The sequence below is a fragment of the Tupaia chinensis genome, unplaced genomic scaffold (genome assembly GCF_000334495.1).
Source record: "Tupaia chinensis unplaced genomic scaffold, TupChi_1.0 Scaffold144255_1, whole genome shotgun sequence".
Classification (NCBI taxonomy): domain Eukaryota; kingdom Metazoa; phylum Chordata; class Mammalia; order Scandentia; family Tupaiidae; genus Tupaia; species Tupaia belangeri.
In genome coordinates, this window is record NW_006204113.1 from 1,075,566 (window position 1) to 1,094,893 (window position 19,328).

The following is a 19,328-nucleotide window of genomic DNA, read 5'->3' on the forward strand; positions in this document are numbered from 1 at the left end:
TTTCTCTTTTGAAGATTTGTATTTAAAAACAATTATTCAAAAAAAACTTGAAAATAAATTAGCAATCAAAATCATAGCTATTTAAAACCAAAAGGTTATTGCCAGAGGGCACATGCACTGGCCAGAGAGGAAGACAAGAAGAAGGCACCCCCACAAGGGGGCATGGTCAAGGGGCAGTCCCTTCTCCTTCATTTCACCATCTTGTCAGAATTTTGGACATGCATGCAGGCACATACATGCCTATTTTTCAAGTTATCAGGGTCGGATTCAAACTACTTGATCAGTCATGTGGGATCTGGTTCCCTGACATAATTTGGTCCCTTAACCACTAGGCCATAGGCAAGGGGAAAAAAAAACACACACAAACAAACAAGAAACTAAACCTAATTTGAGTTTCACTTTCTTTAGTGAGCCTAAGGTAAGGTACATGACAGTAACCTTTGTCCTGTAACTCAACCATGTAAGCCAACAGCCTTACAAAAAAAAAAAAGCCAAACTCACTGCTGTACTGATGAGGTACGCCAAATTCCTGTAACCATTCTGTTAAAGCTAGCTTTAGAGCCATCTGTGGACTATAGAGTACATCAGTTTCAATATCTTCATCACTGCCTTCATTTTCTAACTTTATCTGGATTGATACAGTACTGTCTTCACTGTCAGCTGAAAAAAAAAAGCACAAGAATAGTTTGATGACAAAAGCTTTCTGACAAATAAGAAATAAATGCAGCTAGTTGTATAACCACAGAAGCAAAGTACTAGAACCAGAACAAACCTTAAATATAAAATACAAACACAAGCAAGACCTTCACTGAATCATTTCACCTAGAACAGTCACCTAAATGCACTGTTAAATTAAAAAATCCAAATTGAAGTAAGAAATGTGAATTTTAGAATCATTGGAAAAGTCAATCATAAATTTTCACTGAATACCAATTATTCCAAACTCAAGTTTACAGGCACCATATGTTCCATAAAGAAAACATTCCCTGGCTGTCAGGGGCTTGTAACGTGTTTTTTTGTTTTGTTTTGTTTTGTTTTGTTTTGTTTTGGGGGGGGTTGCTATAAGGCACATGCTATAAGGCATGTGCACTCACCAGAAAGTGAGAAATCACCCCCCAGGGAGGATGGCCATGACACAATCCCTTCTCCAGTTTCCTCTCAGGATCTTGGGCACGCACGCACATGTGCCCCGTGTGAATTTAACCCACTGGGTCCGGGACTCAACCACAGTTGAGTACATGGGAGTCCAGCGACATAGCCATTATGCCAACTGCTGGTCCCATAACTTCATTATTAATGAACGCACTGAGGGAGAAAAGAAAATCAATAGAGCCCAAACAGGAGCACAGACAAGGGAAGGAAGCTCTGAATCAGGGCAGTGGTACAGAAAATTAAGTCTGAACTTGGTACTGAAAAACCCTCTACTACTCTTAGCTTCCTTATTACTTCTATGCACATGGCCCAGTTTGGCTAGAGTCTGCTAGTCCTTCATGTCTCCATATTTTGCATTGGAAGAGTGTAGGAGCTATGTATGTGTCAGGTATACAGACAGGATTGAGATTATATTCCTAGTTTTATGGATTTTTTTTTCCCTGGGCGGAGGGTGATGACAATGACTAAGCCATTAAAAAAAATAAAAAAGGCATTGATTTATAAATAATTGGATGCAGGGTTATAGGACTGAATAGACTACAACCACTGGGGCTGTCAGAAAGGTCGTGACATTTTGCATAGAAAAACATAAAAAAATATATCATGGCTTTTTTGACAACACAAAATATAATTACGTATCACCAAGTACTATAAAGTGTTATTTTGATACTCCAAAAAAGGGCCAAAATTCAGATAACATCAAAATGTCAGTGTCCAGTGTTCTCACCTCCAGCCTACAAATCTTTTAATACCCAGCAAACTCTACCCATGCTTTGACTCAGCTTACATATCTGTGAAATCATCTTATCACTGCTCTTACTCAGCAGAATTATTACTCCCTCCTGCGTTCCCAGAGCATTTCGTAGATAACTCATTAACACATTTTGTAGACTACAACCCTTATCACACAATTGCCTATATGCTTAATGCCATACTGGACTGTTTTCCAAAAATGGGGACTTTATTCTTTGCTTCCTCCATGCCTGGGAAGATGAACCTGCCACATAATATGTTATTTAAATGTATATAAATAAATAGTTAACCGGTATTCTCTTACTTAGCACTCTGTAATTAGGGATTTTTCATAAAAAAAAAAAAAAAAAGAATCAGCAAGTCAATGTCTAAAAAAATGAGTCTATGTTCCACACAGTAAACTGAATCTGAATGATACAGGAAGTAACTGAGATAAGATTATCTAGTCATCAAGACTAAGTCACATTTTAAAAACAAAGAACTGAGGCCAAGAGGTTAAGTGACTTGTACAAAGCCAGTCAGCCTTTCTTCTACCTTTCCTCACCTCATCAGGTGAGCAGAGCAACACATTTTTAATAAGACTTCACAAACTCTGATGACAAAAGAATTTATACTTATCACTGGCTCTCTTCCCAAAGTCAAGGCTCAGGTATAGGCTACTTACTCATCACTACATCTTTTCTCACTCCATTCATATTTGATTTGTACCAGGTGGCAAGGGTGTGGATAGCAACATAGTTGGCTTCAAATTCACAATTTGGGTTAGTCAGGACTCCTTTTAACCGTGGGATGAGTTCTGTGGATCTTCCTTTGTATGGACCCAGAAACAGTCTCTTCTGATCATAATCATTAGCATGAATGTTATCCCAGATTACTGGAGCTCTCTTAATAATCTTAGAAACTTCTTCAATAGATTCTACTGGAATTTCTTTAGAAACAACTTTGGGACCTGGAAATAATGACCACCACTTGTTAAAAAACAAACAAAACAAAAACTACATAAAGGTACTTAAAACATACTGCATATACAACTTTTACTGCATCTTCCTTCTAATGCACACACTCTAAGAATTTTCCTTTTAAAAAATTAACATGATTTAAAGAATTTTGCCATGGGGCATGTGTTTGCTAGACTAAGTATGAGAGCGGGAACAAGAGCTAAAGACATCAGCAACCCCAGGAGGATGGCCATGCCACAATCCGTCTCTTCCACTCTCCTCCAGGGACTTTAGGGGTGCACACACGTGCCTGGAATGTTTTCCAAGTCACCAAGTCCAGGACTCAAACCACGCATTTGGCCATGTAGGATATTCAGCTGCCCTAACCAGCTCACCAGTGGCTGGCGCAGTAACAGGTTTTTTTTTTACTGTTTAATTTTTCCATTCTATAAAATATTGGGTTGCCTGAAAAGTCATGATTCATTTTTGCATAGAAAAATATGTCATGACTGCCAACAATTCAATGGAATAATCTCCTAAGGCTGGGATCAGAACACTTTAGTCAATTCCCTGCACATCTTTATATCTATTCAGTAATAATCGGATAATCAGATTCACAGCAAAATCCTCAAAAGATTTTTTTTTATACTATGTGAAGAATGTCTGTTTTATAGAAGGCATGGCATTTTCAATTTTCTGATTAAGGCCCAGTTAAAAGTATTCAATTAACAAGCCTAATTAATTAAAAGTTTTACTGTATACCTTAAGACTTACCTGTCCAAAGCACCTCAATTCCAGGTAGAAGTTTTTCACCCACAGTCCTTAAATAAGGAGACTGAGATACATTTGGGTAACAGAAAGTGCCACAATATTCTGAATGTAGGGGAAAAAAAGTAAAACAGTCAGAAGTGAAATGGTCATGGATCTCTGTATGGGGAAAAATGCCTACCACTTCTAATTTCTTTTCATCCAAATGATGAAAAGCCTCTATATCATACCTAAAAGGATTAAAAGGAAGTAACTTAAGTGGGTAGTTCACTTAAGAATCAATTCATGGGACCATGAATTGATTAGTTAGTGTAATGGCTATGTCGCCGGACTCCCACGTAGTCAACCACAGTTCGAGTCCCGGACCGGGTGGCTTAAACTCACGCCGGGCGCGTGTGCGTGCGTGCCCAAGATCCCGAGAGGAGAATGGAGGAGAAGAGACTGCGGCGTGGCCATCTCCCCGGGGGGTGATTTCTCACTTTCTGTCTCTCTGTGTCTGTCTGGCGAGCACACGCGCCCTATAGCAAAAACACCTCTCCAAAAAAAAAAAAATCAATTCATAAATCTGACAGCCTTCCTCTAACAGCAATACAGATCAATTCTTACACTCCTATAGTCACTAAAAATACAAGTTTACCAAAGAAACAATTAGAATTTTATTATTCTCTGTATAGTTGTAAACTGCCTGTATCTCTGTCTTTCTGGTAAGTGCACATACCCTAGAGCAAAAACCTCCCCCCACCCCAGCAAAAAAGAAAACATTTTCAAAGGAAGAAACCAGAAAGGGAAGGAAGAGGAAAAAAAAGGGGACAAAAAAATGGTAAGAATTATTAAGTTTTCGTTTTTTAAGAGTTGTATTTATTTCATTATATTTATTCATTTTTATTTTTAATTTGACTAGAGAGAGAGACAGAGAGAGAGGGAAAGTGAGAGAGCATGCCTGCAGGTCTGGGACTCAAACTGTGTTGGCCATGTGGGAGTGCCCAGTGCCTTAACCACCATGCCACCTGCAATTATTCAGTTTTCTATGCTAGCTGGTGGAAATAAGAGCCCAGATGGGAGTGGGAGGAGTGGAAAAAGGATAGATATGCATGGGCAAAAAAAGAAAACAAGTAGGAGGAAATGAGAAGTGACTAAGATATAAGCAATGTAAATTTGTTTTTTTTCATTTTCCTTTCAACAATACTACTTTCCTCCTTTAATCCTAATGATGTCCACACACTTCCATTACTAAAAAAAATATCCAATTTTTTTTTTTTATTATGCCAGAGGCATGCATGCAAGACATAGAGTGAAGAGATTCCCTACAGGGGGGCCTGGTGGTGTTGCATTTCTTTTGCAATCAATTCTCCATCCTGTCATGATCCTGGACACGTATGTGCACACCCATCTGGCATGTAAAATTCTGGAGCCAGGACTCAGACCCTGGTGGGCCACGAGGGATGTGACTTCCTCTGCACAACACTTCACAGTGCTATAAGCCTGGCCCAAATGTCTCCAACATAAGACTTTGAGAAAAAAGCCTCCTACTTTTATTTTATACATGGTGTGGGAGGGGAAGTTATGATAGGACCCATACGTAGTCTTTTGGAAGTTATGTATTTTAAGAACAGGTAAATATAAAGCTATTATATACAATACCTGTGGGACAGAACAGGAAAGTTTCTGGTTCTCCTAGGTACTGATAAATTTCATTGGTGATGGAGACCTGGGCATGAGCAAAAGAACTGAATACCTCTTTGTCTGCTGCACACATATTATGGTCAATATCATCAAAAAGCAAGGCAAATGACCTGCACCCAAACTGAGAAACCTAGAAAAAGAAAAAAAAAATCAATATGCTTATCAACCTGGAACAAAAAAGAAAAGGATTCCAAATACTAAAGAATACACTTAATAGTTACACTGAAAATATTTTAAGTAGAATGTTCAAAATCAGACCTAATAGAAGTTCTCTAAAAAAAGTCTTCAGAAGGCACATGTGCTTGTCGGAGAGAGAGAAAGAGGAGAGAGAGAGAAGGAGAAAACACACCCCCCCCTCCCCATGGGGGACTCAATTTCCCCTTCTCTACCTCCTTTCAGTACTCTGGGCACACATACACGTGCCTAGTGTGTCCCTCAAGATGATGGGTCTGAGACTGGAACTGCACGATCAGGCCATGTGGGATCCAGCTCCCTTAGCCACCAGGCCATGGGCTAGCCCTCCATGGAAGAGATTCTAAACAGACTGAGTTTTGGGATCCCCTTTTCATTTCAGTTTGAATGCAAAATGACACTATGTTTCAACAAAGTTTCAAAGTAATCTGTCCTTGTACCTCTTTGGCTATTAATTGTAGAAGACCCAACAGAGTCAGAAAAAATATAAAACATGAGTAAATAAACTGAAAAAATGAAGAAAAAAATCGGATACTATTCTAGTCCTAAAAGAAACATTGATCCTAATTAACCCATTTGTGGATAAACCCAACTAGGCATGAATTAGATCAGAAAGAACACAAAGGTAGAATCTGACTGAGTAGGGAAATAACCTCTTAAAAGTTCATTAATAAAAAATTTTAATTACAAGTTGTTTACCAGTCATTTTAATGCCATAAAAATTTTAACTATCTTAAATTTTTTTTTTTTTGAGAGGTTTTTGCTATAGGGTGCATGCACTCGCCAGACAGAGAGAGACAGAGAGACAGAAAGCGAGAAATCATCCCCCAGAGGGGATGGCCACGCCGCAATCCCTTTCTCCTCCATTCTCCTCTCGGGATCTTGGGCATGCACGCACACGCACCCGGCGTGAGTTTAAGCCGCCGGGTCCAGGACGCGAACCACAGTCGACTATGTGGGAGTCCAGCGACATAGCCATTATGCTAACTGCTGGTTCCCAACTATCTTAAATTTTTTTACCAGCCACTTTAATGTTGCCAATATAAATCTTTGCCTAAAGGAATAAAGCATATATAGGGAGAAGCCAACAAATTCAAAAATCAGGGACTCTACCCAAAAAGTTGTGTTTTGTGTTAAGTAGAATCTGGATTCATACCAAGTTCACTAACAGCTTACATGTTTACCTGCTTTATTTTTGTTATCTCAGGAAACTAGCCCCTTTTCTAGGCTGAATTACATCTCCTGTCTATATAAAATAGAAGAATTGATGTCTAACAGGCTAAACTTTGTTTCTACAACCCTAATCAAGAATTCAGGGCCAGCCGGTGGTATGGTGGTTAAAGGTGCTGGAATCCCACATGGCCGACTGTGGTTCAAGTCCTGGACCTGCAGGCTTGCTTTCTCACTTTCTCTGATCAAACTTAATGATAATAAATTAACTTAAATAAAGTAATCATTAAAAAATTTCAGTCAGGCATCCAACAATAGATATAGTTTCTCAAATTGTGGCTTTGGACTCCCTATCTGAGAATCACCTGGATTCCTAGATCTCATATCACTTCAGCACTAAGAACTTCTGGGAATGGAGCCCAGTGGTCAGACTTTTTTCTAAGTATTCTTTTAGGGCAGTTCCTATGCAGATTAAGCACTGGTAAGTAGCTCCATTAAAGCTCTTTTGATTTACTTTGAAAATCATTCCTCTACCAGAACATTATAGTTAAAAATTTCCACAAAAACAAAGTATGAATCTGATTTCCTTTTCTTTTATAAAAAATTTTTTAAACTTTATTTACTTATTTTAAATTTGACCAGAGAGGGACAGAGCCAGAGAGAGAGAAAGCAAGTTGCCAGGGCTGGTACTCAAATCACAGTTGGCCATGAGGGAGTCCAGTGCCCTTAACTACCACACCACCTGTCGGATCCCAATAAAGTAATTCTTAAAAAAAAAAAAAAAAAAAAAAAAAAATATATACCATAGCATGTGTATGCTAGCTAGAGAGAGAGAGAGAGAGAGAGAGAGAAATGAAGTATCCCTCAGTGGGATAATGGTCACACCTCAATTTCTTTCTTCTTTATCCTCCTGGGAGTTTGGGTATGCACGTACCTGTGCCAAGCTTGTTAGCTGCTAGGGATGGGATTTAAATTGCAGTCAGCCATGTGGGATCTGATTCTCTTTACTACTAGACTATAAAGCTAGCCCTGATTTCCTTTTTTTTTTAAAAAATAATTTGCTGTAGAACATGTGCGCTCCCAAGAGAGAAAGAGAGAGAGAAAGACAGATAGAAAGCAGCCCCTGGGGGCACAGCCATATATAATCCCCTCTCTTCCATCCTCCTTTTAGGATTTGGGGAGCACACATACACACAAATGCACACACTGTGGGGTTTTTTTTTTTTAATGTTATTATCATTATTATTTTTTAAAAATTTACTATAGGGAACACACATTCACCAGAGAGATAGAAAGAGGGAAAGTGAGAAAGCAAGCCACCTGGTCTGGGACTCAAACCATAGTCAGCCATGTGGGTGACGAGTGCCCTCACCACCACACTACCTGCTGGTCTCTCTCACTGTGTTTTCTGTTTTCAAGCAGTTGGGTCCATGACTCAAACAGCAAAATTGGCCATAGGGGATCCAGCCACCCCAATTATCCCACCATCAGCGAGCCCCCCTGCTTTCCTTTTAACATCATAAATGCATCTCACTTTTAATTTCAAGTACTGAGCAAGGAAAACTTAAAAAGGAGTTACCTGGTCTAGTTTGCGTTTCAGTGTAGATACCTCCTTGGGGTTAGAAAAGGTGATATCCAATCCAGGTGAAATAGCATAGATGAACTCTATCTCATATTCCCGTGCAGCAGAGATGAGAGTCATAAGTTGCTCTAAAGAACAGAGTTCATGCTTTTAGAATGCAGCACTGAAAAGTTAAAGAACCTTCACTTTTCAACTGAAGTTGTTTTTACCAACTTACAAAAAGAGAAGTTCCTTAAGCTTACGAAATTGTCGTGTCCAATGTGAAAACAGGCCATACAAAATGACATAAGCCTGAAAGGATACAATCAGTGAAAAAAGAAAAAAAAAAGTTTTCACATCTTTGGTTTATTTGAACACAACAAAATAAAAGGTCCTTTTTTTCTCCTCAAAATAGTTTATCCTTTTCAAGAAGTAAACTAAAATCAATAAAGCCTTCTTTCTTTTCTTGCTATTTCTCAAAAATACTGAATTGTCAATTCTCTATTGAACAAAACCATTTCTAATTCCTATGACTTTTTTTTTTTATTTTGGAGAGGCTTTCACTACAGGGCGCGTGCACTCGCCAGACAGAGAGAGAGAGGCATAGAGACAGAAAGCGAAAAGCAAGCCACCTGGTCTGGGACTCAAACCATAGTCAGCCATGTGGGTGACGAGTGCCCTCACCACCACACTACCTGCTGGTCTCTCTCACTGTGTTTTCTGTTTTCAAGCAGTTGGGTCCATGACTCAAACAGCAAAATTGGCCATAGGGGATCCAGCCACCCCAATTATCCCACCATCAGCGAGCCCCCCTGCTTTCCTTTTAACATCATAAATGCATCTCACTTTTAATTTCAAGTACTGAGCAAGGAAAACTTAAAAAGGAGTTACCTGGTCTAGTTTGCGTTTCAGTGTAGATACCTCCTTGGGGTTAGAAAAGGTGATATCCAATCCAGGTGAAATAGCATAGATGAACTCTATCTCATATTCCCGTGCAGCAGAGATGAGAGTCATAAGTTGCTCTAAAGAACAGAGTTCATGCTTTTAGAATGCAGCACTGAAAAGTTAAAGAACCTTCACTTTTCAACTGAAGTTGTTTTTACCAACTTACAAAAAGAGAAGTTCCTTAAGCTTACGAAATTGTCGTGTCCAATGTGAAAACAGGCCATACAAAATGACATAAGCCTGAAAGGATACAATCAGTGAAAAAAGAAAAAAAAAAGTTTTCACATCTTTGGTTTATTTGAACACAACAAAATAAAAGGTCCTTTTTTTCTCCTCAAAATAGTTTATCCTTTTCAAGAAGTAAACTAAAATCAATAAAGCCTTCTTTCTTTTCTTGCTATTTCTCAAAAATACTGAATTGTCAATTCTCTATTGAACAAAACCATTTCTAATTCCTATGACTTTTTTTTTTTATTTTGGAGAGGCTTTCACTACAGGGCGCGTGCACTCGCCAGACAGAGAGAGAGAGGCATAGAGACAGAAAGCGAGAAATCACCCCCCAGGGGGGATGGTCACGCCGCAATCCCTTTTCCTCCATTCTCCTCTCGAGATCTTGGGCAAGCACACACACGCGCCCGGCGTGAGTTTTAAGCCACCAGGTCCGGGACGCAGACCGCGGTCGACTACGTGGGAGTCCAGTGACATAGCCATTACGCTAACTGCTGGTTCCCTAATTCCTACAGCATTTGAAAGTTGTAAATATCATTTTTTTGCAGTCTCTGAATGGAAATTCCTAACTAAATAAATCCATATACAACTACTTTACATATGTAATATATATGTGTGTATATATATATATATACACACACACACACACATATATAATACATATATATATAGTTGTGTGTGTGTGTATAAAATTTTTGCTGTAGAGCACGTGTACTCACCAGGAAGAGAGAGACAAAGAAAAAGAGGAAGTGAGAAATCACCCTCCCACGGAGGATGGGCAGACAGCAGTCTATTTCCTTCCATTCTCCTCTTGGGATTTTCAGCATGCACACACTGGACATACATGCACACTGTGCCCATGCGTTTTTCCAGTACTCAAATGGCAAAGTCAGCTATGCAGTATCCAGTGCTTTACCCGCCATGTCACTGCTGGCCCACTACTTCATAATTTCAAAAGGAAAAAACACTTTTTATTACCAAGAGGTAAGAGGAAGAAAACATCCCTTCAATGGGACACGCCATGCTACAATCCCTTCTCCATTTCGGCAGGATTTTTGGCATACATGCACAATGTCCCACATGTTTTTCAAGCCATGAGGGCCAGAATTCACTCAATCCCATGTGGCCAACCATATAGGATTCTACACCCTTAACCACTAGGCTATAAGCCAGTCCCCCAAAATGATAAGGGGCCAGGAGGTGGAATGGTAGTTATGGCAGCTGGACTCCCACATGGCTGACTGCGGTTCAAGTCCTGGACCTGGCAGCTTGCTTTCTGACTCTCTCTCTGGTCAACTTCAAAAAAATAAAACAAAATAATAACAATGAAGAAATTAGATTAAAATCATTCTTTTAAAAAATCTTAATAATTTTTGGGACCAGCAGTTAGCGTAATGGCTATGTCACTGGACTCCCACATAGTCGACTGTGGTTCGTGTCGGACCAGGTGGCTTAAAACTCACGCCGGGCGTTGTGTGCGTGCGTGCCCAAGATCCCGAGAGGGGAATGGAGGAGAAGGGATTGCGGCGTGGCCATCCCCCCCCCGGGGGGGGTGGTTTCTCGCTTTCTGTCTCTCTCTCTCTCTCTGTCTGGCGAGCACACGTGCCCTATAGCAAAAACCTCTCCAAAAAAAGAAAAATCTTAATAATTTTTAACCAAAAAAAGCTTCCTTAAGAACCAGGATTAGGACTAATAGATAATGTAACGGTTACGTTGACAGACTCCCACACAGTCGACCAGTCCAGGACTGGACCTGGAAGCTTAAAACATGTTGGGCACATGTGTGCATGCCCAAAATCCTGAGAGGAGACTGGAGAAGGGATTGCAGCATGGCCATCCCTCACCCCCTGAGGAGGGATTTCTTGCTTTCTGTCTCAGTCTCTTCAGTGAACGTATGCACTCTATAGCAAAAATCTCTTAAAAGAAAAAAGAACCAGGATTAGTTGATGGCCTTAACAATCCTCACTACTCATCCTTATGTCTCCAGGAACAATATTCATTATAGAGCTTAAGTTTTTACAATTTTAAGACAGTTTTCTTAAATAAACCTAAGTATTACCACTACATATGATGGGATAAATCTTTTTTTTTTTTTTTTGTGGGGGGGCGTTTTTGCTATAGGGTGCGTCTGCTCACCAGAAAGACAGAGAGAGACAGAATGCAAGAACTAACTCCCTAGAGGGGATGGCCACACCATAATCCCTTCTCCTCCATTCTCCTCTCAGGATCCTGGGCACTCACAGACATGCACCCGGCGTGAGTTTAAGCCACCGGGTCCGGGACTCGAACCATGGTCAACTATATGGGAGTCCAGTGGTAGTCATTACACTAACTGCTGGTCCCATCACAGGATAAATCTTTGAATAACTTTCAGTGGTATCTTAAGATAGTCATTTAGGGAAAAAAAAATAGATAAGTCACTTGGGGGCCAACAGATGGGGGTAATGGTTATGTCACTGGACTTCCACAAAGTCAACTGTGGTTCAAGTCCCCGACCCACTGGCTTAAACTCACACTGAGTATGTATGTGCCCAAAATTCCAAGAGGAGAATGGAGAAGGGATTATGACGTGACCACTCCCCTAGGGGGTGATGTCTCACTTTTTGTCTCTCTGGCAAGCATACATATCCTATAGCAAAAATCTCTTTAAAAAAAAAAAAAAAAAGATGGTCATTAGAGTATAGTTGATTATTGATAACATTAAATTTCATTACCAGCACCATGAGAAAAGAATTAAGTTGAACAAGCACTTAAATTATATAGAGTAGTAAACAATGCTAGATGGAGATGAATTTTAATCGCCTCTTCGTACGTAATTCAAGAAAACTTTTGTCTTTAGTGTCTTAGTTGGGCTCTATCATCAGACATCTTGTTAACTAAATGTGTATTCTATTTAATTCCAAGTATGAAAATGTTTCTCCATTAACTCAACTCCCCAAAGAAAAAGAACCACCAGCCTAATTTACAAGGAGGTCCTATGATATACTATTTATCAATTTTATGTAACAACCATAAGATAAAAATACATCCAGACTGGGACCAGCAGGCGGCAATGTGGTTAAGGTGCAGACTCCCACATGGCTGACTATGTTCAAGTCCAAACTGGCAGCCTGAAAATCACACGTGTGCACATATGCCCAAAATTCTGAGAGGAGTATGGATGGTCATCTCCCTTAGGGAAGCGATTTCTCACTTTCCCTCTATGTCTTCTCTCTGTCAAGTGTATGAATCCTATGGCAAAAATCTAAAAAGCAAACCAAAAGAATATATACAGCAAGGAGATCTTGTTACTCCTTTCCACTTCACTGGAATAGGATAAGAACAAATAACAGTAGATAAAGGGAGGTCATACTAAACCCTAAAGCAAAAGAATAATCAGTAATACTCATCCTGTCTTAATTTAAAATTCTGCATTTTGTCAGTCATGAATTTTTTTGGCATTAATTTCAGGTTTTCTTTCTTTTTTTTTTTTTTTTAAAGTTTTGCTATAGGGTATATGCACACATCAGAGAGAGAGTGTGAGCATGAAACCACCCCCCAGGGAGATAGCCATACCAAGCCCTTCTTCTCCAGTCTTTTCTCAGGATTCTGGGCATGCACACACAAGTGCTGGGATGATTTTCAAGCCACTAGGTCTGGGACACAAACCATGTAGACAGCCATATGAAGATCCAGTACCTTAACCTCCAAGCTACCTGATGGCCCTAAGTACAGTTTTCTTTTTTTTCCAAATATGCATAAAATTGGCACCAGCAAGATGGTGTTAACGGTTACGTTGCTGGACCTCCATGTGGTTGACAGCGGTTCAAGTCCAGACCTGATGGCTTCAAACTCATGCCAGGCATGTGTGCATGTGTGCCCAATATCCCAAGAGGAAAATCAAGAAGAGATCGGGGCACAGTAATTCCACCCAGAAGGATGGGGTGGGGTGGTGATTTCTTGCTTTCTGTCTCTCTCTCTGGCGATCGCACGTACCCTAAAGAAAAAAATCTCTCCAAAAATAAATAAATAAATGCATGAAATATTGTTTAAAATGTTTTTTGGGAATCCCTTAAAATTTGCACTCAAGTAGGGTGCCTCACTTGCCTGTCCTAGAGAAGCATTACTGTTTTATTTTCAATCTATGCTAACTCATATAGACTGAATACAAAACTACCTACAAGGTGAAAATGAAATACTTAATAAAACTCTTATACAACTACATTGAAACTATAGAAGTTTTCTTAATATATTCTGAATTTATGAATTAAAAATAAAACATTACCAGCTTCCTCCACTGAATACATCTCTCGCCAAAACATCCTATGTTTGTAGTCATCTTTCGGGGCATACAAGTATGTATTTAACTCCCACTTCTGGAGCCTAAAGGGGGAAAAATTACTTACGTATAAACAAACAATATTCATAAACTGTAAATCTAAATTTCCCCCCTCCTCTTAGAGCATTTCTATCTTAAACAAAGCTAATAATATTCTATACCAATCACCCTTTTTGTAATCTGTACAATTCCTAAAAATTAAATTATCACAAAGTATGTCAACAAAAACACACCACCTCTGGGTGAAGCAGAAGAAATCCTAAACCTATTTTGCTTCCCAGGAAAAGTTTTGAAAATTTATGGTCTGAGTGAAAAAGAGGTAAAGAACTAAGGTAAAACAACCTGCAATTAAGAAATCATCAAGGGACCAGCAGTTAACCTAATGGCTATGTTGCTGGACTCCCATGTAGTCGACCGCAGTTCGGGTCCCGGACCCGGTGGCTTAAAACTCACGCCGGGTGCATGTGCGTGCATGCCCAAGATCCTGAGAGGAGAATGGAGGAGAGGGGATTGCTGCGTGTCCACCACCACCACCCCCCACCCCGGGGGTGATTTCTCACTTTCTGTCTGGTGAGCACACGCGCCCTATAGAGAAAACCTCTCAAAAAAAAGAAAAAAAAAAAAAAAAAAAAATCACTCTTGGCGCACGCTGGCTGACCATGGTTCGAGTCATGGACCTGGTGGCTTGCTTTCTCACTTTCTCTTTCTTTCTCTCTTATTCTGTCCCTCCCTGGTAAAATGAAAATACATAAATAAAGTGAAATAAAATAATTATTTTGAGGAAAATAAAGAGAAGAAATCATCAAACTTTACCTAGGCCATTCAGGGTTACTATTTCTACAAATAAAAGAGTATGCTAAGAGTTTAAGACTCTCCTATCATCATCATATAATCAAAATTTTACCTTCTAAAGAGCTCTTTCCTCTGTTCCATAACCCAAGGTCTTCCATAAAATCCTAAATTCAAAATGAGAATGAAATTATTTTCCAAATAAGGTAAGCTTTATTTAAAAAAACAAGTTACGAAATACACCATTTCATTTCGAAAAAAGTGTGTAAAATACATAAAAATCCAAAGGACATTTAGTAGAACATTAAGGTTTATTTTGGGGTTAGTAATATTATAAGATGGCTTTTACTTTCCTTTTGCTTGGATTTTAGTTTTCTACCATGACACCTGCTACTTTCACGATACCTGCTTAAAAACATCTAAATTATTTTCATTGGCATTGTCAATAGGGGACAGATAAATTTAAATTTTTCTTTTTGGACAGGTATTGCTATAGGGCATGTGCACTCACCAGAGAGACAGAGCAAAAAATCACCCGTCATGGAGGGATGGCCACGCCACAATCCCTTCTCTTCCGTTCTCCTCCTGGTATCTTGGGCCTGCATATACACGTGCCCAGTTTGAGTTTGAAATCACTGGGTCCGGGACTTGAACCATGATCAGCCAGGTAGGAGCCCAGAGATATAACCGCTATACGCCACCTGCTGGCCCCAAAATTTAACTTTTTAAGAGTGTCTTGAGACTAGCAAATTGTATAGCGGTTACATCACTGGACTCCCACGGTAGTCAACCACAGCTCGACTCCTGGACCCAGTGGCTTGAAACTTAAGCCAGGTGCAAATCCCAACAGAAGAATGGAGAAGGGATTGCGGCTTGGCCATTTACCTGGAGAGTGATTTCTTGCTCTCTCTGGCGGGGACATATGCCCTATAGCAAAATTCTCTCTAAACAAAACCAAACAAAAAATTGTCTTAATCTTATGATGGGAGAGGGGAAGCAAAGTAATCCAAACAATTAATTAACTATTACTATCTAGGAGGGATAGTAAACCACATTTAGAGCAACAGGTTAAGATAGGAAAGGTATTAAAAAGAACAGGGACAGGATTAGGGGAAAAAACTGTATTCACTTAATTTTATAATCACTCTCCTGCCCCTTTTATGTTCCAAATACTATAATCAAAAGGACCAAAAAAGTATCTTGCCTGAAACCACATTCACAACAAACTCAACAGTAGAACTTGGCCCAAAGAGCAAACTCCAGCAATCTTAATTCCGGAACAAAGTTTGAACAGAAAATTCCAGAATGTGACTGACTTGCTCCAGAGTGTCCCATAAGAGGGCAAAGAACGAGATGGGCACACCTGAGGAAACAAACGTACAGACTGACGACCTAAGTTGTACAAGCCCCTAACTGGTACCTGGTGCTAGTATGTGCTAACACAGCTCTGCCACACACACACCTTACTGCTTGCCTAACCTTTACTTTCCACTTGTCTCAGACTAATCATCAGCCAGCAATAAGGATACCCTCAAGGCTGCCACTATGACAGTTAATAAAAGCATTCCGAATACAAAACGCTCCACATGCATAGAGTATAAACAGACGAACCTACAACAGAAATTTCTGAAATTAAGCTCCAATTTCTAGGTAGAATGAGTACTCTGTTTCCAAAAAAGGACAGTAACAGACTAAAGAAAAATTCACTATATAGTAATGTATGAAACTGTTAACATTTTCAATCTCAAGAATTCAATCTTTTTTTTTTTTTTTTTTTTTTTGGTGGGGGAGAGGTTTTTGCTATAGGGCATGTGTGCTCGCCAGAAAGACAGAGACAGAAGTGAGAAATCACCTCTCAGGGGGGATGGCCACACCACAATCCCTTCTCCTCCATTCCCTGAAGGGATCTTGGGCATGCACACACACATGCCCAGACTGAGTTTAAGCCACGAGGTCTGGGACTCGAACCGTGGTTGACTACATGGGGGGCCCAGTAACATAGCCATTACACCAACTGCTGGTTCCTCAATCTTACAGGTAATTCAGAATTTGTATTTTTGATTGGGCTAAATATGTACAAGTCTTCAGTTGTTTAGTTTTTAAATTATCATAATCTTGTTTGTATTATTATTTTTAAATTATCATAATCTTGTTTATATTAGTTTTATTTTTAATTATTTTATTTAGGGGCCAGCAGGTGGTGTGGTGGTTGGGGGCGCCGGATTCCCACATGGCCGACCACGGTTCAGATCCCTGACCTGGCGGCCTGCTTTCTCACTTTCTGCCTTTAGAATTCTTTTTAATTATTTTGTTTAACTTTATTTATTTATTCATTTTAATTTGACCAGAGAGGAAGGACAGAGAAAGAGGACATGAAAAAGTAGCAGGACAGGTCAGAGACCTGAACAGTGGTCGGCCACATGGGAGTTCAGTGCCAACCATGCCACCTGCCGTGCCACAAGTCTTTAGTTTTACTAACAGCATTATTTCTCTCTTAAAGGAGCAAGAATTAAACATCCCTTTAGAGTTGATGCAATATAAAAAAATTTTTTTTTCAAGTTTCTACCTTGAACATTTTAAGATTAGAAACCCTAACAGCCCTTTGAGAGTCAGGTTCCTGGTTTAGGTTGATTAGCACCACAAAGAGGAAGCAGTGCTGCTGTTAAGGCAAGAGTTACAACCAACAGATGTTTGCAAGGAAAAGAAAACAAAAAAGAAATCTTGGCAGTAGCTATAGCCAGGAATTGTGCCAACTAAATACAAATAGTTATTATATATATAATATATATATATTATATATATATATTCATAATTAGTGCTAACTTAGATGCTTGGTTACCCAAAAAAATACATAAAGGTGTGGGAGAGAGGAGGGACAACAGACAGAATAGAAGGTAACAGTATTAACTTTAATACAGAAAGAGAAAGAGTCCTCTTAAAATATTCAAAACAAGCTAATTTGAACCACAATGTGCTTTGTCCTTTAATCCGGAAGGAATAGCACAAAGGACTGGCAAATTTCCTTAAAAGCACTCCAGACTAGCTTGGAAATCTCCAGATTCCCTCAGTCATCCTCTGTACTCTACCCAAAGATCTTTAATAATAAAAATCTTTTTCTGAAATCTCCCTGCACTCGGCCCAGTAAGTATATCGACACATAAGTCACACAAAGCAAACATGATACACACACACACACACACACACACACAGACTCCAGTGGAACACACACAGAACAGTTTTCCGTTCTGTCTTCCTCCAGTTTCCGCAAGACAGTTAACTTTGCTGAACCCTTTCATGTCTTAGTTGTAACTACAAAGTAGTCTGTTCTCTGTAATTAAACCATTATCTAAAATACAACCCAGTTTTCAAAATAATATTCAGGCGACACCGGAAAAGCTGACGCTCTCAATCCAGAGGAAATCCTTTTTTCCATACCGTTGGGTTTTTTATTATAAAGATGAATTGTTATACACCCACCTACAGCATCACAAATGGGAAAGTAACTAAAGAGAAATCTAGAAAACCCTGAGTAGTCCAAAATGCTTCAGAAAACTGAAACAGACGCTGTACTGGACGAAAAGAGCAATAATGTTACTGACTAAGGCTTCCGAGGAATACCAACTGAGTACCTGTCCTCTCTGACTTAGAAACTGATACAATATTCTGTAATTTTCCCTCACTACCAGGAGTCCATCCTTTCAACTGTAACTGGGAAGGTGGTGAGAAAGGCATCTTTAAGCCTCTTCTGCAGTCACTATATCCAAAATCCGTATCTCACTTTGAGAATCTGTCAAAGCTTCTTCCCTCGAGGGCAAAGTACAGCCCTAGTAATTTTTCTAGGCTGCAAATGAATCTTCAAAAGGTGGGGGGAGGAACTGAGGGCTGGTCACAAAAAATTTTAAACAGAGAAGAATCTGCATACAAGCTGAAGGCGCTTCTCTTCACTCCAGGGGTAGGAGCACGTCGGTGTGGACTGGGTACTTTCCCATAGAGTGGGGACAGAGGCACTGCACATTTTTTTCATTCGAACGCAGGCGACCATAGAGTATAAAACCCCAAGGTACGAAGAAGTGTAACTGAGCGCCTAACACGGGGGACCTTACCACGGCCTCCTGGGGACTCTGCCTGGCTCCAAGCCCAAGACTGGCGAGGTCAAGGCTTGTTAGTAGCCAGAGGAGAATTGGACGCCGTTTAAGGACGCGGGGAGGGGAAACTCGCCTACCATCTCACCTCTCCCCTTGTTCAAGCAGAGCCAAATTCAGACCTAAAGAGATAACCGCCTTTCAGGGCCTCTAAAGCACCGCCACCACCCACCGCGCGAGGAGAGATTATGTCAGTACGGGGGGGATGGGGGGCTCTCCGGCCCAGCCCGCGCCACGGCGCTCACCTTCCACCACGCCACATAGGAACCTCCGAGCCCCTCCTGCTGCCCCGGCCACCGCCGCTCCCCCGGCCCCGGCTGGGTTATCTTCTCCGGGAGCCGGAGCAGCCGGTTGCTCCAGCGATGTCCCCGCGGAAGCGGCAGGGTTAGAATTGAGTTCGTTTTCCTGCTCTTCCAGAGCCGCCTGACTCTCCTTCTGCACCATCCTCCTGCCCCCGACCGCCGCCACCTCTGCGGGTCCTCCTCGGCCTCCGTCCGTTGGGCCGCAGGCCCGGAGCCCTGGAAAGGGCCTCAGCTCCAAGCGCGCGCCCCTCCTGCTCTTTCTCCTCCTCCTTTGCCCTTCCCCCCACCTCTCCGCAGGGGCCTGAATGCCCGGATGAGAAGGGCGGCGGCACTGGCGAGAGTCCTTTGTCAGCCGCTGCCTCAGCCTCAGCCGGCGAGCCGGGAGGC

The 19,328-nt window shown here is 40.7% G+C and overlaps 1 protein-coding gene across 3 annotated transcripts in view; it reads right to left on the reverse strand.

Annotated features, from left to right (window-relative positions):
- The window catches only part of OGA (O-GlcNAcase), a 40,260-nt gene that overhangs the window by 19,810 nt on the left and 1,122 nt on the right, over nucleotides 1-19,328 (reverse strand). The window contains exons 2-9 of one of the 3 annotated variants that reach the window (XM_006166334.3): nucleotides 18,885-19,326; nucleotides 14,613-14,664; nucleotides 13,655-13,752; nucleotides 9,109-9,239; nucleotides 5,253-5,424; nucleotides 3,618-3,716; nucleotides 2,570-2,854; nucleotides 502-660 (exon numbers count right to left, since the gene is read on the reverse strand). In XM_006166334.3, the coding sequence (XP_006166396.1) occupies nucleotides 502-660; nucleotides 2,570-2,854; nucleotides 3,618-3,716; nucleotides 5,253-5,424; nucleotides 9,109-9,239; nucleotides 13,655-13,752; nucleotides 14,613-14,664; nucleotides 18,885-19,083 (1,195 nt within the window). In that variant the 5' untranslated portion in view covers nucleotides 19,084-19,326. Of the gene's footprint in view, nucleotides 1-501; nucleotides 661-2,569; nucleotides 2,855-3,617; nucleotides 3,717-5,252; nucleotides 5,425-8,235; nucleotides 8,390-9,108; nucleotides 9,240-13,654; nucleotides 13,753-14,612; nucleotides 14,665-18,884; nucleotides 19,327-19,328 lie in introns of those variants that run through there. The other 2 variants (XM_014583322.1, XM_014583323.2) reach the window with 2 other exon arrangements.